Source organism: Crocuta crocuta, unplaced genomic scaffold (assembly GCF_008692635.1).
Source record: "Crocuta crocuta isolate KB4526 unplaced genomic scaffold, BGI_CrCroc_1.0 scaffold73, whole genome shotgun sequence".
Taxonomy (NCBI): Eukaryota; Metazoa; Chordata; class Mammalia; order Carnivora; family Hyaenidae; genus Crocuta; species Crocuta crocuta.
This window is the reverse complement of record NW_027529443.1, coordinates 7,292,260-7,318,940: the sequence shown is the minus strand read 5'-3', so window position 1 is coordinate 7,318,940 and position 26,681 is coordinate 7,292,260. Positions and strand designations below refer to the sequence as shown.

At 41.9% G+C, this 26,681-nt stretch overlaps 2 protein-coding genes across 6 annotated transcripts in view; one reads left to right on the top strand and one right to left on the bottom strand.

Moving 5' to 3' along the window:
* LYRM1 (LYR motif containing 1) lies at positions 1-22,288 on the top strand. Of its 5 annotated transcripts, none has more exons than XM_077760535.1 (4): positions 1-19; positions 15,730-15,889; positions 19,989-20,081; positions 21,198-22,288. In XM_077760535.1, exons 2-4 carry the CDS (start codon positions 15,731-15,733, stop codon positions 21,312-21,314), a joined length of 369 nt encoding a protein of 122 aa, XP_077616661.1. In that variant the 5' UTR covers positions 1-19; position 15,730; the 3' UTR covers positions 21,315-22,288. The 5 variants fall into 5 exon arrangements, with proteins under 5 accessions (XP_077616661.1, XP_077616658.1, XP_077616657.1 ...); XM_077760532.1 differs by lacking the exon at positions 1-19 and adding an exon at positions 265-344; XM_077760531.1 differs by lacking the exon at positions 1-19 and adding an exon at positions 307-392.
* Positions 22,289-25,560: 3,272 nt separating this feature from the next.
* DNAH3 (dynein axonemal heavy chain 3) overlaps positions 25,561-26,681 on the bottom strand; it is a 165,782-nt gene continuing 164,661 nt past the window's right edge. Inside the window, exon 61 of the mRNA XM_077760528.1 lies at positions 25,561-25,959. Coding sequence (XP_077616654.1) covers positions 25,606-25,959 — 354 coding nt within the window. The 3' untranslated portion in view covers positions 25,561-25,605. The remainder of the gene's footprint in view (positions 25,960-26,681) is intronic.

Genomic DNA, 26,681 nt, shown 5'->3' with positions numbered 1-26,681 from the left:
CGCACGAAGCTGTAGCCAAGTAAGGGCAAAGACCTAGCGACGAGGAGGGGGGGGCTAGGAGGAGCTTGGACTGGACCATTTTTTTGACTAGATTTGGGGGGAGGATAGCGGAAGAGGTAAAGGGAAACTAGGGAGAGGATGGAGTAGGCTATATTGTTGCTTACACAGCGGAATATGGGCTAGAGGATGAAATTTAAGGGAGACTCGTGACTACCCCCGACCTGGAACTAATGCTCCCATAGAGGTCCTCCGGGTGGTTTGGTCCGGCCTGGCCTACCGGACCTCCCGACCTCCGTCCGCCGAGGCTCTGCCAGACTCCCGGCGCCGCCTCCTCCTAGCCCGCGGTAGGCTGCGGCGCTTCTGTGGGTGGGGGAAGGCAGGACTGACGCAGAGTGAGTGTAGGGGATGGAGACGCTGACTCCTGGCGCGGGAGACTGGGGGAAGGGGTTGGCTCCCCAGGGGCAGGGATGGGGTAGGGGCGGGGGTGCGACGTTGCTAGGAGACGTGCTTGTGTGACCCCAGCCTCGCGAGGGCGGCTCGGTGTCGTCGCCACTGGCCTCGGGAACCTGCCTAGGGAGGTGGCCCGAGGGCAAGGAAGGGAATGTCTGGGTTGGGGACGCTGAGATGCTTATTTGGGGCCCATCTCAGACGTTTCTGAATCGTTTGGATTCCCGAATATAAATGGGAGATTAGCAGGCGCTATTCTTGGGGCGAGAGGCGTCAAGCTGGGGAAGGTTGATCCAAACGAGGCCCCGTACAGGCTATGGAGACTGTCTAGAATAGTGAGAACCAGCTTATTACCTCGGTCTACAAACAGAGCCAGACGGAGGCCTTGCTCTGTGACTTCGAGTCCGGAAAAAAGTTAAAATGTAAAGTTAAAGTTAAAATGTAAATCAATAAAGAAGAAGATATCTGCAAGTAAGACGATAATACCGGATGAAGTGGTAGAAGATAGGAGGAGGGCCACTCTAATCGGGTAGAGCTCTTCATAGAAGGCCGGGTTTCACAGAGTTGCGAGAAAAAAGAGAAGCCAGGGAACGGACTTTCTAGGTGGAAAAAAGAGCCAACGGAAAGGGTTTTGAGAAAGGAAACGGCGAGAAAGCCAGGTGGCTGGAGGAAAACACAAGGGCCAAAGTGGTCTGTGGTGGCGAATTGGCAGGGCCTGATCAAGAACAGCATTTTAGCCCAAGGTAAGGGTTTGGCTGTTATGTTACCTGAGGGTTTTGAGAAGGGGAGTGACCTGACCTGATTAACATTTTAAAAAAATGATTTGGCTGCTGGATAGAATAGGGTAGAAGTTGTCAGACCTGTTAGGACGCTGTTGCAGTAGGCCAACGGGTAGTGGCAGTGGAAATGCAGATCATTAAATTCAGAATGCATTTTGGAAGTAGTTTGCAAGACTTACTGCCGGATTGGATGTGAAATGTATGGGACGAGAAGGAACCAAGGAGAACTAGTAAGCGGAACAGTTTGGAATGGAATATCCTAAGTTCTCTTTTGAATATACTAGGTTTGATAAGTTTACTAACCATCCAGGTGAATGAAGATGTCAAGAAGTTGGATATACAAGTAAGGGGAAAAGTCCTAGAGAAAACACACAGGCTTTTTAAGAGACATTTAGAGATTCCCTGGAGAAGAAGAGAAGCCAGCAAAGGAGACTTGACACAGATAAAGCCTCGGAGATAAAAGAAGGCTCCCTTAATATCCTGCAATAGTAAGACTTACTCACATCAGTGAGACTCACTTACCCAGCAGCCAGCTTCTATTCATCCTCTAAACCCTGGCTCAGATCTCTTCCTTCTCTTCCTCCCTCAGCTGTCAGTGTTTTTGGACTTGTGTGCAGGTGATTTGTGTCCATTACAGCAAGCCTGACTTTGCTTGTTAATTGTTCATATGTCTGACTCCCCCGTGGGCTATTTTTTCTTTGTGTCTTGCTTCTAGTACAGAGCTTTTTGCTCAAAGGGTTATAGATAGGTAGGAATACTGTGTTCATAAGGTATCAGTCACGGACTTCAGCAGCTCTGACAAAGGGGCTTTTGTCCCGCTGCTGCTGTCACTGCCAGCCACAATCTAGATATGGTTAATCTCATAAAATCTAGAAAGGATATTAGAAGAAGTATCAGAAGGCCTGGGTTTCAGTCTTGGATCTGCTGCTGACCAGCAGTGGCATTCATTGGAGAAAGTCTTTTTCTTTGAGCTGAAGGGGTTGGTCTAAATTAGAGATTGCAAATGGGCAATACAGCTAGCTATTGCTTGCAAACATATCGTTCTGCCTCCAAAATGATTTGAATTTAAATTCCTTTTAAAATTGACTTGCCAACATTTAAAAAATAGACATCAAAATCCAGTTTTTCAGCTTCATTTGAAAAAAGAGAATCTGGCAACACTAGCCTAAAGTTTCTACACTGCAGCAGTCCCCTGGAGCCAGTAAGCCTCTTCCCCCTTTGTATGTGGCTCAGTGCCAAAGGTCTCCTCTGTTTTCAGCTGTCTGCCTTACCCTTGTGGGCATTTGATTTGCAGTTCTTGGTCTTGAGCTGTGCTGTTCCCCAGTAGCCACAGCTACATGGAGCTATTTATTTTTTACATGTAGGTATTTAAATACAGTTTTATTTTTTATTTATTTATTTTTTTTACAAATAGTTTATTGTCAAATTAGTTTCCACATAACACTCAGTGCTCCTCCCCACAAGTGTCCTCCTCCATGCCCATCCGCCCTCCCCCCCACATCCATCAGTCCTCAGTTTTTGTCAGCATTCAAGAGTCTCTCATGGTTTGCCTCTCTCCCTTTCCCCCACCATTTCCCCCCTTCTTCTCCCCCTTGTTCCTCCGTCAAGTTCCTCCTAATCCTCCTATACGTGCAAACATATGATATTTGTCCTTCTCTGCCTGACTTATTTCGCTCAGCATAACACCCTCAAGGTCCATCCATGTTGCTACACATGGCCAGATTTCATTGTTTCTCATTGCCATGTAGTATTCCATGGTATAGATAAACCACATCTTCTTGATCCATTCATCTGTTGATGGACACTTAGGCTCTTTCCATGTTTTAGCTATTGTGGAGAGTGCTGCTATGAACATTGGGGTACATGTGCTCCTATGCATCAGCATTAAATACAGTTTTAAATGCCAGTTCTCAGATGCAGTAACCATATTTCATGTGGCCAGTGGCTAGCTACCCTGCTGGACATCAGTTAGAGAATATTTCCCTCATTGAAATACATTCTGTGTGGGCGCCTGGGTAGCTCAGTTGGTTGAGTGACCAACTCTTGATTTCAGCTCAGGTCATGATCCCAGGGTTGTGGGATGGAGCCTGCTTAAAATTATCTCCCTCTGCCCCTTTCCCCTGTTCACGTGCTCTCTCTCAAAATAAATAAATACTAGGGGCGCCTGGGTGGCTCAGTCGGTTAAGCAGCCGACTTCGGCTCAGGTCATGATCTCATGGTCATGGATTCAAGCCACGCGTCGGGCTCTGTGCTGACAGCTCAGAGCCTGGAGCCTGTTTCCGATTCTGTGTCTCCCTCCCTCTCTGCCCCTCCCCAGTTCGTGCCCTGTCTCTCTCTGTCTCAAAAAATAAATAAATAAATAAATAAATAATACTAATAAATGTAAAAAGGAAATACATTCTGTAGGTCAGCACTGGACTGCAGGAGCTTGAAGGTGTTCTGGGTGTAAACAGTTCACACACATAAGGATGGACCAGTCATTGCTCCTGCTGTCAAGGGATTTTGTCTAGTAAGGAGCTCTGTTGCAGATGAGAAAAGTTGCTCATTTGGTAGATACTTGATACATGGAGGGTATTTGGAAACTGTTGTGAAGTCAGGGACCACTACTCAACGTGAAGTTATTCATCATATGGTTAGATCAAGGGTCAAATGCTAGAAAACTCCAGCTGTATCTAATGTTATAACCAAAGCCCTTTAGTCAGTTTCCTAATCCATTTCCCTAAGAAATTATCACAAAGGAGGGATTTAAATGCTAATCTAAATTAAGTGTTTCTTGTTCTCCAACTTTCCTAGTTCCTATGAAGGGGTGAAATTCTGGGTAGTTATGAATGAATAGTTGGGGTTGATTTTTAGCATTGACCTAGTTTTCATCTATTTCCAGCACACATACACACCCACACATGTCTAACACCTCATCCTACTTCTGCTAACTGGTTCTTACCCCCTCTGACTGACCCTTACTTTGTCTCCTAAAATATGCCAATAAGGAAACAAATACTACCATTTCTTTTGAATTGAAGGGCCAAAACTTGGTTTCCATTTAGAATTTCTGTCTCTGAGGGGAAAAAGAGCTATATCTCTCTTGGTTACAGTTGCCTGATTGGAGTTCCCCTTACAAGTATAATCTTGTGCATGCTCCTATGCTGGTATATTTAGAATGAGCATACTTGCTTCACATGATTTTGTTTTGGATAATTTAGAAGCCTTTCAGACATCAGTATTTTTGGTTTTTCCCTGTGTTCTGGAGATTTCCCATATTGCAGGGCCTAACCTAATTTCTATTCCTTTAAGTAAAATGAAAACATCATCTACCTTCCACTCCCTGCCTCCTATCTCTGACACACCATATTGTCACTTTCTGTGTGAAAAGATGGTGTTTCAGAGAATAGCTGTGGTATGATTAAGTACACCACACAAGCATATCCTGAGATTTGCAAAACAGTGTGTGGCATTACACTTCCCTTTTTGGATTCTAGTAACCAAAAACTGAATCCAGGACAGGAAACAAGTCCGTGGGGTGTGTGTGTCTGCCTGTCTGTATGCTAATTGAGAGGAAGGGAGATAGAGGGCAGAGATGTGTGGGGCACAGCTTAACTTGAAAGTTATTATATTAGATTTGAGTAAGGATGATACTGTATAGGATATGGGTGTACACCAGAAAGTAGGAAATATAAGAGATGTAGGAGAAAAACAAGCCAAAGGATAAGCAAGGAGTAAGAGATAAAGGAAAAAAAAATAGGAAGGGAAGTCTGGCCATGCCTTCAGTGTTGGCACCTGCATTATATTTCCAGTAAGAAGTATGTGCTGTGGTCTGAAGATAAGCAGTGCCTCCGACAGGGTTATTTACTTGTACTGAAGAACAATAGCCCTTTACTGTACAGGCATTATTAATGATCAGAGGGAAACAGCTTTAGGAAAATCCATCACTATCACAAAGCAATAAATTCACCAACAGGCAACATGCTTCTTTTCCCTCTTCTGCAGACAAAGCTTAGCATAGATAAAAGAGGCGTCATTGTTCCTCCTTAATTTCCTCCTATTTAGGTGACATTTGCCTTTGTTAACTCCCAGTGCTAAGTGATTTACATGGATTATCTCATAAGTAATCCTTACCACAACTCTTTGAAGAGGGCTCTGTTAGCCCATTTCACTTTTTCAGAAACTGAGGCTCAGGAAGACTTTACCAGTATAGCTAAATCAGTATTAAAACCCATGTCTGACCACTTCAGAACCCATTTTTTCACTAGTTGCATTATATCTTCTGTTCCTTACATATGTGGAAAAAGTTTGAATGCCTAAAACCAAGACAGTCATTCTCTACTCTGCTTTCCCGGGCAAGAAAATCTGTTTGCTTTGGCATTATGAGAGCATTTCAATTCGCTAGAGGTTTTCCAAATGACAGAAGCTTTAAATAACAATTTTGGAGGTTAGTTTCTATCCCTGAGCATTTGGGTGCAATGGATCTTATTCCCCAGAAGGATTTTTTTCCCAAGAAAAAATGTGTCCGAACCATATTTTTTCTATATGCTTGGTTCTAAGCTTCATGGAAACAGTAAATCATTTCATTCCAGTGGACCAACCCTTACTGGCCTTTAAAGAACTTAAGAGTAAGGGTTACATTATTATAACTGTAAGGATGGAACTGATAAGGTCTCCCCAAACCTGACACTCAACAGCAGCACTCTTGAAAACATCATTGTCAGGGTTATTAGTATTTTTTTTTTTAAATTTTTTTTAATGTTTTTATTTATTTCTAGGAGAGAGAGAGAGAGACAGTGTGAGCAGGGGAGGGTTAGAGAGAGAGGGAGTCACAGACTGAAACAGGCTCCAGGCTCTGAGCTGGCAGTCAGCACAGAGCCCGACGCGGGGCCCAAACCCACGAACCGCAAGATCATGACCTAAGCGAAAGTCGGACGCTTAACCGACTAAGCCACCCAGGCGCCCGGGGTTATTAGTATTTTTAAGTGTTCTAGGGTCTTCGCTTGGGAAACGTGGCCCACATACCACCACGTATGTACCAGAATGAGAATGGACATTACTGGTGACTATTCTTTGTGTGTATATTTATTCTTCTAACAAATATATTTCAAGCTCCAACTTTGTGCCCAAGAGTGTGATGAATGAGGCATAGTTCCAACCTTCTTTCTCCCTCCCCAAAACACACACAATGGAGGAAGAAAGGTAAACCAGACAGAAACTTACGCTAGAATAGGATGAATTTATGATACAAGTTTGCTGGAGGTGCCTGGAGTACACACAGCAGAGACACTGAACCTGTTTCAGCATGAAGAAGGCACTTTACAAAAAGAAATTGAAATCCAAGAATAAAAACCAATGGCTAGGCAAAGAATATTTCAGTTGTGTGAATTTGGACCTTCATTTGGCAAAAAGGGGGTGCCAGATCTAAGGAGATGGGGCAGCCAGCCTAGGGACAGGGACCGGCCAGCATGGGTGCACAATGAACACATCAGACAGTGATTTCATTTGGTGAGTTTCATAATCTCCACTGCCCACCCAATCATAAAGTGCTTGGGAGAGAAATTTAACTATATTATATTCATTAGTTATGATGAGAAAAAGAAAAATTCCACCTAGGGGCAGATAATGAAAGAATGGCCAGAGTCTTTCCTTCTACCTGGGGCTTGAAAGTCAGTTAATTCCCATTGCCTTTTCTGTCCCTTGTTTATACTGCAACACTTTTTCTTAAGTAGAAGGCAAAGCCTCATGAGAGTCCAACAGTGGGAATTTTGACATTCCTGAGACCAGAGTCATACTTCTATAAATTTCATCTGGAGAAGGAATTTTCATCTCTGCTCTTAAACTCCTCAGTGTTCATGCTGTGATGGTCTTTCCAAAGGTGAGGGAAAGGGTGAAGTGGATAAATGCCCTAATACCAGCATATCTTCCCGCAGGCCTCTTAGAAAGCCAAACATAAACATACCGCGTGTCTGCACGTGCTGTGTAGATTGAAACCTACCCAGACCTTTCACTATTTCCACTCATCACGAAGTAGAAGGGTGAGTGGGTGATGTGTTGTGTTTAGTTTTAGGAGATTAATTACCGCCCCATTACGAACTCCAAAATAAAAATGGGAAAACTCTTGGTCAGGGAAATAATCATCCAGGTTTATTGGCTCTGAATCCCAAATCTCCTGTCAATTAGATGGTATTAGGCAAAACTTTTTTCACCACATGCAAGATATAGTTTGAAAGTCAGCACATTTTATTTTATTTTTTTAATGTGTGTGTGTTGAGAGAGAGCAAGCACAACCAGGGGAGGAGCAGAGAGAAAGGGGAGAGAGAATCCCAAGTAGGTTCCATATTGTGGATCACGCTGTGGAGCCTGATATTGGGCTCAGTCTCACAAACTGTGAGATCATGACCTGAGATGAAATCAAGAGCCAGATGCTTGACTGACTGAGCCACACAGGTGCCCCCAAATCCAGCACATTCGCTCAAGTCAGTTGAGCATCTACCTTCGGCTCAGGTCAATCTCGTGTTCACGGGTTCGAGCCCTACATTGGGTTTTGTGCAGACAGCCCACAGCCTGGAGCCTGCTTTGGATTCTGTGTCTGCCTCTCTCTCTGCCCCTCCTCTGCTCACTCTCTGTCTCGGTAAAATATTAAGAAAAATTTAAAGAATAAAATAAAATAAAAGATGTAAATTAGACCATGATACTCCAGCTTGCTTAAAATCTGCCAATGTCTTCCTTTTGTTTGTAGAGTACAAACTCCTTTCCAGGGCCTCCCCTCCCAACCTGTGCTAGATTCTGCTCACCTGTGGCCTAACCCTCCCCACAGGTTCTTGCTGCACTAACATTGACTTGTTTACCACCTATTAGCCTTTGTTGGTTCCCACCCTCTTCCTGAACCACCCTTCCCTTAACTCTTCCCTTGAACAGAGACCTTCATGTCATTCAGAACTCAATTGCCACTTACTACCCAAAATAAAGTAACCCTGCCTCTCTTCATTTGAGTCATATTACGAGTTTCATTCCTAGAGAGCACATACCACCATTGGAAATTGTTTTTCTTGTATGTTATCTACTCAGCCACTAGAATGTAAGCTTCAGGGGGGCAGGGACCACGGCTGCTTATCAAGGTTGTGTGTCCCTAGAATCTCCTGTGCGTGGTCCCAGTGGGTACCAAAAGGATGGATGGTTGGGAGGGATGGGTAAGGCCTGCAGAGTGGTAGCACTGAAATGAGCCCTGGCGAGTCTTCTGTGATGTCCGCTCCTTTTGGAGTGATGCCTTTTGGAGAGTTGCCATAGCGAATGGAAAAGCATCCCAGTCCTGCCAAGTGCACAGCGTCTTTTCAGGTGCTGATGTGCAACATAATTATTAAGGATGGGCAGTTGCCCTTCCCCCACTCACTCTTGTACACTCTCACTCTCTCAAAATAAGTAAATAAACTTTTTTTTTAAAGGTTGGGGGAGTGCTGGGTGGTTCAGTCAGTTGAGTGTGTATTTCTTGATTTCTGCTCAGGTTATGAATTTGAACTGAGTCTGACTTCGCACTGACTGCTTGGGATTCTCTCCCCCCCCCCTTCCCCTGCTCATGCTTTCTCTCTGTCTCTCAAAAAAAATAAAATTAAAAAAGGGCAGATGGTATATGGAAAACCTTATTAAAAGGTTATTCATATCAAGGTGCCAAAAACGGTCTTTTGCTGTTTGTGAGAAGGGAATAGAATTGTTGAGTTCCCTTTGTCTCAAACTAGCCAAGCTCTTTAAAGCAGTTAACAGACATTCAACCACATTTACTGAGATTGAGCATTCTATTTAGTAATTAAAAGTTTGGGCTGGACTCCAGACTGTCTAGGTCTGGATTTGAATCCTGGCCTCACCTCTTTTTTTTTTTTTTTTGTTTTTGTTTTTACTGCTTATTTATTTTTGAGAGAGTGAGCAAGCACAAGTGGGTGAGGGGCAGAGAGAGAGGGAGACACAGAATCTGAAGCAGGCTCCAGGCTCTGTACTGACAAGTACAAGCCAAATGCAGGGCTCAAACTCACAAGCTGTGTGATCATGACCTGAGCTGAAGTCGGATGCTTAACCAACCAAGTCACCCAGGCGCCCCATTTTTTTTTGAGGCTTGACTCCCAACCCTGAGATCTAGAGTCTCTGCAAACTGAGCCAGAGAGGTTCCTCCAGCCCTACCTCTTCATAGCCGATGTGGTCTTGGGCAAGTTACTTAACTTCTCTTTGCATCAGGTTCCTGCTTTGTAAAGGGGTGATGGTAGTTCACTACCTTAAAGAATTGTGGTGATTTGGGGAGTTAACATATGTAAAGCACCTAGCAAAGCCTCTGACACAGTAAGTACAAAGCAAAGTTTAGTATTATTATAATTATTCTAGTGTGAAAAACAGTCTCAGCCCTGCAGGAATTCAGAGACTATGAAGAAAAAGACTCAATGAAATTGCAAAATATCAATAGCTGGCTAGGACAGAAGCAGAGTAAAAGGGGCTGCAGAAAAACTTGGGAGCAAATAGGTGTCAACTAGGTGGGGTGTGGTAACTAGCAGAAAATAAGCATTGTAAGTAGATGGTGGCTCAGCCAGAATAAACACCAAGGCATGACCTTGCAGAGTGCCTTAGAGCTGTAGCTTTAAAACTTGTGTTTTTCGCACTCTACATCACAATTTTTACTGTTATTACCCCTATTTTAGGCCAGCTTTAAAAACTTTTCTAATACAGAGGCGCCTGGGTGGCTCAGTTAGTTAAGTGGCCCAATCTTGATTTCAGCTCAGGTCATGATCTCACAGTTCACGAGCTTGAGCCCCACATCAAGCTCTGTGATGACAGCACAGAGCCTACTTGAGACTCTCTCCCTCTGTCTTTGCCCCTCCCCTGTTTGCAAATGCATACTCTCTCAACATAAACATTAAAAAAAACCTTTTATAATATATTCATCTCAAGGAAGCTCTGTATTCTGTGAAATCAAAGTCACACTATTAAATTGTGGGTTTGATAGGCTATTATAATACATTACACAATTTTTGTACATCCAAAATTATCACCTCCCCAACCAGTCTTTGGGACACCTGCTGTAGGGGGAACTTCTCCCAACTGCAACCAGAGACCAAACCACACTAGCAACAACATTTGTCAGCCTTTTCTTAGTGGCACAGTCTTCACTTGGATGCTTAGTTGTGAATTTTTTCTTGGTACTATGTATATATGGGATACACTTTTAAGAAATGGCCAATTTCAGGATACCTGGTTGGCTCAGTTGGTTTAGCGTCCAACTCTTGATTTTGGCTGAGGTCATAATCGTGAGATCAGGTTGGTGAGATCAAGCCTGGTGTCGGGATTTCTGCAGACAGCATGGAGTCTGCTTGGGAGTCTCTCTTTTCCTCTCTCTCTCTCTGCCCCTCCCCTGCTCGTGTGCTCTCTCTCTCTTGCAAGTATTTTCTCTCTCTAGAGCGCTCTCTCTCAAAATAAATAAGCATTAAAAGAAGAAGAAAAGGCCAGTTTCTAGTCACATTTCCTCCCAGGAACATTTCATATCTCTTACCTTTCCTCATTCTGGGGCTTTGGGGCTAGGAAGTAAAATGTCAAATGAGTTTGACAAAATGTCAATCTCAGAATAAAAGTTACAAAACTTTAAAAATTCTATAAGAATAGATTTTGTGGCCAGTTGAGACTGGTTCAGTTGTGGTCCTCTAAGGGCACCTGGCTGGCTCTGTCGGTGGAGCCTGCAACTTTTGATCTCAAGGCTGTGAATTCAAGCCCCCTGTTGGGTGTAGAGATTACTTAAAAATAAAATCTTTTTAAAAAATATCATCCTCTAAACAATTTGATATTCCTCATGTTCCCTGTGGGAAAATCCCAGTAGACCTCATTACATCAGATCAACCCATGAGACTAGTAAAGAGCCATCTAAGCTTTGCATCAGTAGTGAGAGATCATTGATAGCTTCAAAGGAATAAACGTTGGTTTCAAGCCATTAAATCCATAGGAAGGAAAATTCTTAGGGAAAAGGCACTTTTTCTAAACAGGTTGCTTCCTAAGAACAAAGACAAAAATATAAACCAAAGGGGAAAGCACTTGAAACAAAGTTTTTTTTACACGGTCAGTTTCAGTTGTTTCTAGAATCCCAAGCTTTCCATATCATAAGATATTTTCATTTATCAGCAGGCATTTGTTAAACACCAGTTATGGAACTGGGTAGGTGTCAAGGATTGAGCAGTAAATAAGATGGACATTATTACTATCACCATAAACGTGAGGATCAATTGGGGGAAGACAGACACTAAAAAACCATAATTACTTGAGTGATAAGTGCCACAAAGAAGAAATTCAGGAATCCATGGGAAGGTTCAACAGAGACCTGATCCAATGCATGTGGTGACGGGAGGGAGAAGGATTTTCTGAGATGTTCATGGGAACTGGAGGGAACTGGGAACTGAAGGATGAGTAGGGGTGAGTCAGGTAAAAGAGAGGGGGTCAGGAAAGAGCCTTTTAGAAAGAGGAAATAGTATTGGTGTATACCCCTACCTATAGTAAGAAAACATGATTCCCTCAAAGAACTGAAAGAAATCCAGTAAGAAAACAACAAAAGAGGCATTTTTCTTTTCTTGACTTTTCTCTGAAGACTGCGAAGTGTTGTTAAGCTAGACTTGCTAATAGTGTACAATGGGGAATACAGTGCTAGACCCTTCTCTCTGGAAATCTTTGGGACTTGGGTTTTCTGGGTCATCTGATGTTGGAGAAGTAGATATCACTTAATCTCCCTTTCAGGATTAGTTTTCAAAACACTTAATACATTAATTAAGGTGTTTTGAAAATAGTCCTATTAAGTACTGATTGTTAGTTAAGTACTGCCTGTGACCTTGAGTACCCTAATTGCAGGGCCATGTATCTGATTATGGTATATGATTAGTTACAGTTTGAAGCTGTGGCTCTTTCGAGTAATAGAAAGAAACCAAAGAAAGTCAGGCTTTGGAGAAGGTTGCTACTGTTTTAATATGCCATACCTCTGTCCCTTTCCTCAACTGCATGACACTTCCTTTCATCTGTTAATGACAAGGAAGTGAAGCAATCATTAATCGTAGTTACAGACTCTCTGTCCCTCACAGGAACTGACTCACGTATTTTCATATGAAACCATGGAGTTTTAGGGAGAACCAGAAACTCAGAAACCTGTTTCCTTACCAGGAAAAGTCATCATCTCATGGGTTTTTATTACGATTAGCCACAAAGAATGATGTTCTCTCCTGGTTTTTACGAATTTCTCCTAAGCATTTTTTTCTGTGAGGCACCCATGGACGTCAGAATTGGTGTTGATTATAACTTTCATCTTTTTACTTTGAATTGGGTGAAGCAGTGCTTTTGACCTTTTCAGCAAATGATTAAGCCTTGGTTCATTCCTCATGGCTCAAGAAAGGTCACCAGGGTCAGGGAGCAGGGAGGCAATCATATTCAAAAGAAATTCTAAGGTAAATTCCTTGCAGGTACTTAGAACTTCTAGATGAACTCACTTCTTCCCAGCTCCCATCTGCACTTAGCTGCCCAAGTTCTCATGTGCTCAGGACCACCCTGAAGCATACAGTCTCCATATGTTACACCCATATGTTGGGTTGGAATTGAGTCGTGTTCCCAAAGGGCAGTGAGAAACCTACTTCCTCATCCTGATGAGCCTGTCTAGGAAAGCCCAGTACTCATAACGAGGTGTTCCAGTGCCTGGATCTGTTCTTGTCTTCCCAGCGTACCCTTTTTTAAAAGACTACAATATTCATTCTCTAAAATGTGATTAATCAGAATTCTTTAGTATTGAGACTTTTTTTCTGTCTTCCCTTACCTTCTGAATTTCTTTTAGATATAGCAGTAAAAGTAAATAGTAAAGACATAGTCTAAAGTCTTCGCATAAGTAAGAAGAGAAAGAAAAGGAAACACCTAATGTTCATCAGTAGAATATTAGCAGGAGAATAGACAAGTATACTGGAACTGAACTGCAGTATTGAGAACGTATGAGCTAGGACTACATGTAACAACATGGGTGAAGCATACAAACAGGAGCAAAAACAGCAAGTTGCAGGACATAATACCTTAAACAACATGGGTTTGAATTATGCAGGTCCACTTAGGCACATTTAAATTTCTTTTGCATATACAGAACAGTACTATAAATGTACTTTCTTTTCTTCATGATCTTCTTAATATTTTCCTTTCTGTAGCATACTTCATTATAAGAATATAGTAGATGATACATATGCATACATATGTGTTCATTGACTGCTTATGTTCTCAGGCTTCATGTCAACAGTAAGCTATTAGTAAAGTTTTGGGGAATCAAAAGTTATTGTAGATTTTTGACTATGTGGAGGTCAGTGCTCATAAGCCCCATATTGTTCAAGGGTCAGCTGTGTAAGGTTTGTAAACTTGCTAAGCAGTACTATAGAATGTTAAGTGTAAAGATATGTGTGAGAAGATGAATAAAAAGTTCAGGATAGTGGGGCGCCTGGGTGGCTTAGTCGGTTAAGCGTCCGACTTTCGCTTAGGTCATGATCTCGCGCTTCGTGGGTTTGAGCCCCGCGTCGGGCTCTGTGCTGACTGCCAGCTCAGAGCCTGGAGCCTGTTTCAGTCTGTGACTCCCTCTCTCTCTGACCCTCCCCTGCTCACACTGTCTCTCTCTCTCTCCTAGAAATAAATAAAACATTAAAAAAAAAATTAAAAAAAAAAAGTTCAGGATAGTGATTCTTACTAGGACAAAGGAAGGGAAATTTGATTGGAAGGGGATACGGTAGGGGTAGGTATATAATTTATTTAAGATACATTGTAAATATATGGCTGTAAAGTATATTCTATCTTTTTGTATATCTGAACTATTTCAGATAAAATAAAATGACAAGAATTTAATTTTTTTAATGCATTTAGGGACACCTGGGTGCCTAAGTTGGCTAGGTGTCTGACTTCAGCTCAGGTCATGATCTGATGATTCGGGGGTTGGAGAACCATGTCAGGTTCTGGCTGACAGCTCAGAGCCTGGATCCTGCTTCAGATTCACTGTCTCTCTCTGTCTCTGCCCCTCTCCACCTCCCCCCTAAAAAAAAATAAATAAAATGCATTTAGCTTTGGGGAATATACTTAGGTTGGGACTCAGCCAAGTTTCTTGAAATTAAAACTGATGTTTCAGAGTAAAAACCCAAAGAGGCCACAAGCTCTTCAGTCATCAGCAAGATCTTCAGTTATACTTACTATATAGTTCTTACATGGACAAGGAAGCAGACCAACAGTTTTGAGAAATATTTTCAACAAGGTTATGATGAACTAAAAGAGAGGTTGCCACCTTCCAGCCTCTGGGTAGAACGGAGTCTACAGACTCAATTTGTTTGGCCTTCATGATACTCACACTTTCAAAAAGAATGAAATCAGTATCTTTTTTGAGATTTCACATTTTAAAAAATCTGGATTGCTACCTACTAATAACTATCAGGAAATCTGGCATTCCTAGGCCCTCATTTCTTCATGGCAGAAGCTGCCTGATGCTGAGTAGCAACTGTCCNTCTTCTCCTGGCCACTGTCTCCACCCAGCCAGGTTCTCTCATTTTGTTAGCTGCCAGGCCTGGACATGCTTGAATTTGCTATCCCTGCATTAAACTCAAGTTACTTAATTAGAAATTTTAGTTATTTGGGACACTGGGTGGCTCAGTTGGTTGAGCATCTGAGTCTTGATTTCGGCTTGGGTCATGATCTCAGTTTATAGGTTTGAGACTCACATCAGGCTCCATGCTGACAGTACAGAGCCTGTTTGGGATTCTCTGTCTTCCTTTCTCCCTCTATCTTTGACCCTTTTCTGCTCACACTTGCGCACACACACAGTCTTAGAATAAATAAACTTAAAAAAAAAGAAAATGTAGTTATTCAGAATGTGCCTTTTCCAGGCACTCTGGTAAGTGCTGTAATTTCACAAAAATACATACTAAAAGCATCATTCCTAAGATGATGTAAAGAATTTACTGCTTTAAAGTGTAGTAGATTTGAGGGGCGCCTGGGTGGCTTAGTCGGTTGGGTGTCCGACTTTCGCTTGGGTCATGATCTCGCGGTTCGTGGGTTCAAGCCCCGCGTCGGGCTCTGTGCTGACTGCCAGATCAGAGCCTGGAGCCTGTTTCAGTCTGTGACTCCCTCTCTCTCTGACCCTCCCCTGCTCACGCTGTCTCTCTCTCTCTCCTAGAAATAAATAAAACATTAAAAAAAAATCTTTAAAAAAAATAAAAAAAATAAAGTGTAGTAGATTTGAATTTTGGTTTACCGTGTTTGTAAAAATGGCCATTGTAGCAAATATGAACTCTGAACCATGGGGTGATAATACCAGCATGGCTGACAGATAGCTAGGTGTTCCTATAGCATGTTCTGGCAATGCTACCAAACAGATCTGTTGAGAAAGAGCAATTATTTCCAGACTAATTAAAGAGCTTGGTTTAAAAAAAAAATGTACATCTGCCTAGCTGCCTACTGTCAAATTGAATTTTCATGCAAATTTTCCCTCTTCTATTTTGGTGGGTCTGAGGATGACAACAGCAACACGACAAGAAGTTCTTGGCCTCTACCGCAGAATTTTCAGGCTTGTGAGGAAATGGCAGGCGGCATCAGGGCAGATGGAAGACACCATTAAAGAAAAACAGTACATATTAAATGAAGCCAGAACACTGTTCCAGAAAAACAAAAATGTAAGTAGGCCCCAATTGGAGATCTTAAGGAGGAGGGCAGTTTCTTGTGATATTTGTTCTTTCTCATCCTAAAATTGAGAGGACTGAACCGCACAGGTCAGAGTTGCAGAGTGTTGGGCAGGAGGGCCCAGAAGCATGGGCTAGCTAACTTGCCCACCCACTGGGAAGCAGAGCCCAGCCTGAGTTCCTCTGGTCATTTGTTTAAGGTCTCAGTCCAGCCTGTCAGTGCCTCAGCGTCCTGGGAAGACCCTGTGAGCCAGGTGACAGAAGCCAGGCCAGTGAGGGTTTTCAGGGGAGGAACAGTTTGCACACACGGCGTCTGTTCCCAGCCCCTCCCACAGGAGGTGCACAGTTAAACTTTTTTTTTTTAAATTCATAAACTATTCAAGGCCTCCGAGTATAAACCCATTCAGAAGGGAGTGAATAGGATAAAGACACAGGGTTCCCTTCACAACTTCACTTTGAACTCAAGCCTCTTTGGCTAGCAGAGTGAGTTTGCCCTCTGGGACCACAGAATTGGGTAAGATAGTGCCTCCATTAAGTAGTTTAACGGAACTGCACACCCAGACACCAGGGAGCCAAAAACCATTTGTAAGAGGCTTGATGCGACCCATCCCAACAGACTATAAAGCATTGGCTCTTAGCTCCTTACAAAGACTGCCTGGCACTAAGCATGGAAAGAGGCTTTCTGCTTCTGACTTTTCTTGCCTCCTTCTCATTGATCTCATGGAGTCAATACTGTCACTATTCCCCTCGTGACACTTCCTGACAATATACTGTCTTTACTTTTCCCTCTGACCCCTGTCTCTGTGTCCTTTTGGGTCCTGTCTTCTCCACACACCCTCCTGCCAGCTGTCAGGATCCTCTGAAAGTCAGCCCTCTGCGCTGAGGCCCAGGGACCGTGCAACCACAGGGTTCCAGCTCCCACATCTGAAAACCCAGTGTCAGCCCCTCACCAGCCTCCCAAATGACCTCACCCCAGGCGTAATGATCCAAAGCAGAACTCCTCTTTCCACCAGGATGCCTCCCCTCTCCAGCTTGCCCATTTCTGCCATAGCTCCTATCACCACTCTGCAACTCTCAGCTCTCATTCTTTCATTCAGCAAGTATTTGAGTGCCCACCGTGTGCCAAACATTGGACTAGATGTTGAGGACATAAAATGAGCAAAACCAAGACAGGATCCCTCAAAGATGTTTCAGAGTTAGATGGTAAGAAATGAAAAAATTACAATTGGGGTAAGCACTATAAAGAAACCTCCCAAACTATAGTATCTTCCCCTTCTCAGAATCTGAGGCCTCCCTGCTTCATAAAACCAACCTACTCATGAAGCTTCTGCCTTTCTGACCTCCCTCCAGCTTCTCCAAACTTGTCATGCCACACACCAGAATGTATATGCCTCATGTAGTCCTTCAACAGTTCTCTGAGGAATGGAAATAAAATATTACAAGTGCTATTTCTCTTTATTTTTTATTGTATCCATTAAAAATATCTGTTTATGGGGCGCCTTCCTGGTTCAGTTGGGAGAGCATTGGACTCTTGATCTTGCGGTTGTGAATTTGAGCCCCACACTGGGTGTAGAGATTACTAAAAAAATAAGCTTTAATAAAATGCTTAAATAAAAAAATTAAAATGCCTATTTAGTGTATACTTATAAGGTTTTTGATATATTTAATGAACTGAATATATTTATAAATCAGTGAATACATGTATAGGAGCTATGGGCTCAGAAATTTTTATTGAAAGGAGTAAATAATCAAAAAGTCGAGAGACCCCTATAACCTATGCCTGTCCCTAAGTAGTTGGTCATATTCCTTCTTCTTTGTTTCATTTATGTTGGAGTGGTCTCGCCAACCAGACTGCCACTTCCTTGAGCACAGAGACAATGTCTTATACTTTCTTATATATCCCATGGGACCTGCCTGTGGTTGTCACTAAATTCATGAGCATTTACCTTCTCCAGGAAGTCTTCCTCAATTTCTCTGCCTTCACTCAACCCCATGACAGCAGTCTATTCTGAACTCCTCTAGAGCAATCTGCAGCAGTCATTGCCCTGTTGATTACATGCCTCCATGCCTTTTCTGTAGCTTTATGCATCATAGTTATTCTGCCCAGGTAATAACTTTGATAGTTGAAGGCAGGGACCATGGTCTCACAGTGTCTAGCCCAGTGCTGAAGAGATATCATAGCAGTATGTGCCCATTAAACCTTTTCAGGCTCATTTATGTGAGGACTGATCAAGGCCTTTAGGGTTTTCAGTTATGGCAGTAATCAATCCTTCCTTTGCCTCTGCTTGGACTGGCCCAGTGTGGTGTGAGTCAGAAGGAAGTGTGTGCCAGTGATGCAACCTAAATAAGATTATTTTGTTGTGTCTGGGGAGGAGGTACGTGGGTTTTTAATTTTAAGATATGTACTTATTTTGCCATGTATTAGGAAGAAAATAGCATATCAGATAACTACACAAATATTATGCTTAGGAGACAGTACATTTAAAGACAAGTTTAATGTTAGTTTAAATGGTGTGTGGCTATAGCAGAATCTTGAAGGCAGCCTCTGAATGACTGAATTTGGAGAACTGTAACCCAGATTTGTTCAGATGGACAGCTGGAGTCCTGGGAGCCCTCAGCCCCCTCAGCCATACATATTTTTGATAGGCTTCTTTCTCTCCAGTCCCTTATGCAGACTTAAGTTGTTTCTTAGAACTTCACTTGCTGTAAGATTTTAATAATAATCCAAAGGTATTTCATGAATTGCTCTGAATCCTAATGGGCAAATGGGAACATGGAAATCTATTCCCAATGTGGACATCAGAGCAACAGCTTCTGAGAAGCAGAGGTCAGAAAGCAGAGCCTCTGCCCCAGGGGACCCAGCTGTAGTTCTGTGCACTGCAGTTCCTAGAACTCTTCTCTGCTCCAAAAGGTGCCATAGAACAGGCACGCCCTTGGAATTTCCAAGACTTGCTGGCCCAGATGTCACTGTGGGTGTCATCTGGGACTGATACAATCCCAGCTCTGCTTTGAGGCCCATTTGCAAACTCTTAGCAGAGCCACGTGTTGACTCATTTTCCATCCTTGAAATGTAAGGGTTTCTCCTCCTACCTTCGTTTTGGTTTTTAGAATGAACTTGTCATCCCTTTACTTGAAACTGGACTACCATGATTTGACTATTTGGGAATTTAAAAAGCCATTTCTTTCCCTTACCAGTGAACAGGGCAGTTTACAGTTCAAAATAAGAGGCGGATCATTCTCCAATACCTCAATATCTTACTTGGGGGGTTCTAGACAGCACTTGCTCAAACAGTTGGATTCACGTTTGATCTACATGGAGAAGATGTGGAGAAGCACTCTCATCCAGGGTGTTGGTGAGACTATAAATTGGTACAAACTCTTAGAGGGTTAATTTGAATCCAGAGGGAATATCTGTAAGAATTAAAAATGCATGAACATATACCCTTTGACCCAGCAGTTCTCTAGGAATTTATCTTTTAGATATATTTGCATGTAAGCCAAAAACAATTTTAGTGGGATCCATAACAGAACTGTTTATAATGGCAAAAGACTGGAAATAACCTAAATATCCATCAGGAAAAGATTGATTAAATTATAACACGGCCTTATGTTGGAATTTTGTGCAGCTCTTAAAAAGAACAGGCAGCTCTCTAAATATAGAAGGAGCTACAACTTGTTGGGGGAAAAGTTAGGTTCAGAACAAAGTGAGCTATTGTGTGTAGGGAAAAAAAACCTAAATATATACATGTATGCTTTTATCTACGTAGAATATCCCTGGGAAGACAAATACTGCCAATAATTGTGGTCCTTGAAAAGGGGGAACTGTGACAGGGGTAAAAAGGAAATTTTGTTTTTATATTATATCCTTTTGTGTTATTTGAATAATGTTTTACTGTGCGCAGGTATTAGCTATTGCCATAATTTTTTAAAAAGTTTAATCCACAATAAGTTTTATATTAAATTGCTTTTGATTTTTTAAAGTATCAACAGTTAAGTTACCGACCGATGAGCTGAGAAAGTTGAAGATATACACCTCTACATAAGGAGCATTAGAAAGATGCTAAGAACCTCACCTGTTTTCCTTTTTTAATAGCTCACAGACACAGAACTGATTAAACAGTGTATAGATGAATGCACAGCCAGGATTGAAATTGGACTGCATTACCAGATTCCTTATCCACGGCCAGTAAGTGTGACTCCAGTTAACATGTAGTGGGTACTTCTCCTCACCAGCCCAGTTATTTCCAAGAACGTGTACCAAGAGGGCCAGAGTTTGTCGAACAGTCTAGAGCTTCTGTGGGAGGCATGTTGTTGGAAGTAAGCTATCCTTGCATGCCGCCAACCCATCACAGCAATCTAAAATGTCAATGAATGCCTGATTTCTCCCACTCATACAACTTTCCCACATATAGAAGGGAAAGCTAGCCCATATTTAGATAGATTTCTCTTTTTGACTTTCATCTTTTTTATGGAAATATTTTTATTTTCCTTATAATAAAAGTAAGGTTTGTTGTTAATAGCATTAGAGGAGTGCATGAGGTAGAAAGTGAAAATGGTCCAAAATTCTCACCCTGTAGAAGTGACCGCTGTAACTGTTCGGTTGGATCATGTGAAAGTGCCAATATTCTACTCTTGACCTACGTATAAAAACAGTAATTTTACACTATATTGGCTCAACATAATAGTTTGGTAATATCTCCTTTGTCTTTTTTCTGTATTCGTTTATATATGTTTTCTTAAGGTACATGGGATCCTGGACATACTGTTTAGTGCTTACTTATTCTACGTCATCTGTCCTGGCCATCTCTGCCTCCCATCTTTTTAAATGGTTGCCACATACCCTGTTACAAGAATATACTGTAATTTACCTGGCAGCTGTATAGTAGGCATTTAGATTGGTCCCACTTTTCTGATCTGTACAGAATAGCTTTATCTACCCAAACTGTTTTTTTTGCCTTTGGATTCTCATCTCACCATGTGATCTGTGGTCATTGTTCCTTCCATGCAGGCAGTATGACAAAGAGCACAAACTCTGGAATCAGATCTGGGTTCAAATCCTGGCTCTACCATTTAATGTATATATAGGCTTGAACAACTTATTTAACTTCTCCATTTTCTCATCTATAATTGTTATCTAATTCCTTATGAGATTATTATAAGGATTAATGTGTGTAAGGATTTTAAGGATTAATGAGTCTATGTAGATTTAGTGCTTAGCAGGGAGCATGGTACTTAGTAAATCCTCAAGGAATAAGCAGCTGTAATGATTATAATTCTTAATATTATCATTATTCTTATTCAGATTCATCTGCCTCCAATGGGCCTTACCCCACTACAAGGCCGGGGACTTCGAAGCCAGGAAAAACTGAGGAAACTTTCCAAACCAGTATATCTCAAGTCTCATGATGAGATTTCCTAACCCAGAAGAAAATTTATTGCTCAGAATGATGAGCCGACTAGGTCTTGATTGTAAACCAGATGACAAAACCCTTCTCTTTGATAGGGGCAAAAATTTAAATATCTTCTTAAAAACCTATAAAATCTTGGTCTTCGCCCCACGATCTATGTTCACTCATCCTGATACTTCATCAGGGTTTTCTCATCTATAATTATTATCTAATTCTAATTATTATCAATTCCTAATTGCCCAAAGTGGATGACACTAACCATACAGGTAGATAGGTCATGGACCTTACACCCTCACTGAATCATCATTTGGAAACAAGACCAAGGCCTGTAGAAGGAAGAGAAAGATGACAAAGCTTTTCATGGAAATGTCATTCGCCAGTCATGCCAGCTGATATGAAGAAATCAGCCAGCTGCTGAAAGTCCTCACAGCTACCATAAAACTATACACCACCTTCAGAATTTTTTTGTCCCCCTCCCCCCGAATTTTTGCTTAAAAAACAAAGGTTTGCTTAAAAGTGGGCTTCTTTGTGTATGTTTTGTTGTCTTTTGATTATCCTAATTTCCAGATAAACAACCCTTAAAAAGTGTATTATTGAACTGATTGTGATTTTTCATGGAAATTTTACATGAGACCCATCCCTGCCCCAACATATACATATACAAAAGTACTTGTCTTAGGTAAATGTGTATGTTTACTTTATCTTAAAGCCTGTGATTACTTAGGATGGATTTAGGATCCCAAAGGCTTACTTGAATCTCATACTGCATTCATTATGAGTATTTTATCTTAACATAATTAGAAAGTACAAAGGCCAAGCTTGTTTTCAAATTATGTCCAAACAGAAATGGCACAAAGAGAAATCAAAACACAAAGGATTTGTACTCCTGCACGTGTGGAATCCCATGGCAAGTCATATGTACCTCATTATCATTCCTACTGACCTCTGAAGAGGATGAGCATCACCAATAAAAAAGTTTTATCAATTTTGGTCTCTGTATTCTTTTCCAAAATGGCTCTGTGACCCTCAGAAGCAGCAGATGATAACGTCCTACCCATACCTAAGATTTAGGATTCCCTTGTCACACAGCTTCTCTAATTCAAAGTAAGCTTTATATTTCAATCTCACAACCTGTTCCTGTGAGCAGAAGCATACACTTTCATGCCTCAGCAGAGTAGGTATTGCAGAGTTTGGCAATGACGTGGAGAACAAATATATCACTGTTGTAATAGCAAATGCATATTTAACACGGTTATAGCTATAGGCCTTTGGTGAAGAGAGATGAGAAATGTTAACGTGCTGGTAGATGTGTTGGCCACTGGGTGAGCACAAATCCCAGCTTGGCTTGAACAGGGAGACATCTGCTGTTCCATCAGTAACTCTCCTTTTGCCTGGTCTCATTGTGGAAGCATCTCCCTAGGTGGTTGTAGTGTTTAAGCATTTTCTCGTGCAACATAGGGCCTGTGAAGTCAATTCAAGTACTTCATCTGGTGGTCAACCATTGAAACAGTGATCTGTTCTTGCATTGGAGGAAAAACTGGTTCTGCTGGACCAAGTGAAATGTGACTTGCCTGTCTCCATCCTGGTCCCTTTCTAAGTAATTCAAGGTGATTTTGACTGTGCAGTTTTTGTCTTTAACTGTGTTGAGTATAGAAACCAACCTTCCCACCTAGCTTCTTCCAAAATGGAAGTCAATTGAATTGCTAGCTAGCCTCGTAAGTAGCTTCTGTGTGCCAGGAATCTTACCTAACTGAATTTTAGATGCCTAGCCTCCTTTGCAAAGGTGCATGTTCTAGTACACAGTAAGGTAATTATCTATTTACTACCAAGACTTCCATATAAACAATGTTTATAATAGCTATTATTTCTCCCTTTTTCTCTCCAAGACTATAAAATCTCCATCTTTGGTCTTTTAAAGGCAGAACCTATCTTCCCTACATCCCCTCTTTCAATGAAATTTTCCTCTAATACTGACAAGGACCGAAAACTCTTTACCCAACAGCTAGATTTTTAAAGAGCAAGGACTAACTTGGTGACAATGTTTGTCTGATGTCATCTGCTGCGCTATTTATAGTCAGGACCTGCAGCTTCTCATCAAGCTGATCTCTGGCCATCTCTGCCCTAAGACTCTAGCCTCTAACTTACCAGGATTTCTGAAAGAACATATTGCTCTTTCCCAGGGGGAGACATTAATTACCCCATTGGCCTCAGTAGAAAATGACCTCAAATTTAGGCATTCTTTCTCTTCAAAGTGGAGGAAATTTTTTAAATTAAAAAATTTAATCCATCATACGGAAACATTCTGTCCCTTGACCCCTGAGGAATGAAACAGTCAGTTCTTGCCTCCTTCAGCTTTTTGTTGCTGAAGCTGGGAGTTAGATAACTATTTAAATCCAATTGTTCTCTTAGCAACCCCCTCACTGCCTTAAAACTTATAATATGACTTAACCTAACCAGTCCAAGATTCAGGCAGTTGGGATCCCGACCATCTTTCCATCTCACATGACCAATGATCTTACTTAGAATGATAATGCAGTTCCAGCTCTCTTTGCATTCTGATTTTCTTTCCCTCAGTGGAAAAAATAAAATAAAAAACTTTCCCCCCCCAAAATAACTATTAAGTTACCTGCTTTGAGTTGTAAGAGACTGTTCCTCTTCATGGTCTATTGCCCTTGGCAAGATTTGGAGAACTTCTCTTTTGTACTTAATCTCTGGGATCTCTCAGATAATTTGCTGATATCAGAATTTAGGGTTCTTTATTTTTCTTCCCTTCCTTCCTTCCTCCCTCCCTCCCTTCCTTCCTTTTCTTAGAAAGAGAGAGCACAAGAGGGAGAGGAACAGAAAGAGAGGGAGACATAGACTTTGAAGCAGACTCCAGGCTCTGAGCTGACAGCAGAGAGCCCAACGAGGGTCTCGAACCCACGAACCGTGAGATAATGACCTGATCAAAGTTGGACACTTAACCAACCAAGCCAGGCAAGCACCCCAAATTTAGGGTTCTTAGTCAGAATTTTATCAATTCCATGTTTCCATGAAGAGGTTTCTGGAATATGTTTGTTTGGTTCTCAGAAGTTTCCCATATTCAGGAAAAATAAAAAACCCTGAGGACATTTCTTCTAGAGAAGAGGCAGAGAAACCAACAGATGCATTAAGACTCTCAAACAGCCTTATGTCTTTGCTCAACTATAAACTGACCACTGGAATGCCATGAAAGAAGTCACTTAGAGCCAAAGAGCTAAATTAAAGAGTTAATTGAGAAGTAGTAGATCAAGAATTTGATTTTTATATTCCTTGGGATTCTCTTTTAGCTGGCTCTGGGGGAAAGCAGTGATAAACTAGAAATTTTTTGGACATGGTTGTTGGAGCTACACTTTTAAGATTCTTCATCATAACATAGCCAAGTCATTGGCAGGGAGGCAACATGTGGCAGTGAAAAATGCATGGGTTCTAGAGCCAGACAGACCTTAGCTCTGCAATGTCCAAGAGCTGGGTGATCTTAGGCAAGTTACATAATATCCCTAAATATCCAGAGGGAGAGGCAATGGTACCCACCACAGAGGAAAACGCAAGATATCTAAAGGACCAGGCCACAACCTGTGGCACACAGTAGGCATGCAACAAATACTGGTTCTTTTATATCCCCTTTCTTCCTGAAATTTCTGCCCATTTGTTGCAGGCTAGTAGAGAAGTATTTGGGTTCTACTTCTACCCAAATGAGATGAGCTGTGGAACCTTGAGCTAGTTGTTTTATTTTAATGTTATTATTATTATCACTAGTTTTGAGAGAGTGAGTGTGAGTGGGGGGAGGGGCAGAGAGAGAGGGAGACACAGAATCCGAAGCAGGCTCCAGGCTCTGAGCTGTCAGCACAGTGGCTCAAGCCTCTTTGAACCTGATAGACTCTGATGTTAGTGCATTTAAACAGACTAGGAAAGAAGCAATTAAAGTTCAGTGGCAGTTACAGCAAAACAACAGGAAATAAAACACAAAGGAGTTTAGCCAAATGGCTAAAGGTCTAGGTTGAAGAATTCCAGTGTCTGTGTTCAAATCCAGGCTCCACTATTTTAGTAGCTATCTGATTTGGGAGATCTTACTTACCTTCTCTGTATCATGGTTTCTGTGATCATAAAATAAGGATAATAATAACCTACTTTATAGGGCTGCTCTGAAATACTGGCTTGTAGCACGTGCTCTATTAATATAACTGCTGCCATCATCCTCATACCATGTGTCTCTTCATAAGGAAAGCTAGGTTATGGTTGAGAATGAGATGCCTTTTATTTTCTGCATTGAGATGGATGCCATCAATTATCCAGCTGGCACAAAGAGGCTACCCCTCGGTTTATCCAGTGCTTCTGGGGCCTGTCTGTTGGGAGTTCAATGGAGAGGACATAGTTGGTAGAGTGGCCTGTGGTGGAGAGGATGCCTCTTCTGGCACTTGTTTTGTAGACTGGACACACATAAATGTTCTGATGAAGAAATATTGCACTTTCCCCAGGTTTCAGCCAAATAATGGGCAAAGGATCATAGAGAATTTTGGGGAAAGACTCCTCGATCTGCATGGTTTTCCTGTCCCAGCGGGCACCTTCTAAGAAGAGTCCCTTTATGTAGGCCCCATCTTCTGGGTTACTCTCCATGACTGTTTCTCGTGTGGTTACCTGGAAAAGAGGGAGGTGTAAGTTCCATTACCTGCAATTTCCCTAAATGGGGCAGCATTAAGAGATTACAAAATCTGCTGCAATGTCTGCCTTTCCCAATATACAATTCCCAGGACACTGTGGCTTCTGTGATAATACTCCTGTCTTCACAAATGAACCAGGTCTGATTCCTAGCCAGCATGCTGCCCTCATATATGGTAGGCATAAAGAATGCACTAAAGTAGGAGCCAGGGGGCTACCTTAACTGTAACTAGCTTGGTGACCTTGCACAATCCTTCCTCTTTCTGGACCTGGATCCATAAAGTGAAAGGTTAGATTCAGATGCATACTGGTAAAACAGTTGTCTGCCAGGGAGATATAAAGCCTTAATTTGTGCTTTTTGTCAGTTTCTATTGTGTAGATGTTTCAGGGTATTAACTATGTAATAACTAGATGCAACTGGCTCTGGTGAATTGATATGAGCTAGCTCCAGCACACCACTGTTTAGAGTCAGAGCTAGTTAAGTCAAATTCCTTAAGGTGAGTGCAGATAAAGGTCCAGGTGTAGAAGAAGAAGGAGCGGTGGGGTTTATGGTAAACCAGAGAAGACAAGCTTCATTTAAAATCATTCAAATTCTGGGGCGCCCGGGTGGCTCAGTCGGTTAAGTGTCCGGCTTTCACTCAGGTCATGATCTCACGGTTCGTGGGTTCGAGCCCCGCGTCGGGCTCTGTGCTGACTGCCAG

Excerpts from the sequence above, each read along its gene's own strand:
- LYRM1 (XM_077760535.1), top strand. The coding sequence starts at position 15,731 with ATGACAACAGCAACACGACAAGAAGTTCTTGGCCTCTACCGCAGAATT. Across the intron at positions 15,890-19,988 it reads TGTTCCAGAAAAACAAAAAT|CTCACAGACACAGAACTGAT; the intron begins GTAAGTAGGCCC and ends CTTTTTTAATAG. Across the intron at positions 20,082-21,197 it reads AGATTCCTTATCCACGGCCA|ATTCATCTGCCTCCAATGGG; the intron begins GTAAGTGTGACT and ends ATTCTTATTCAG.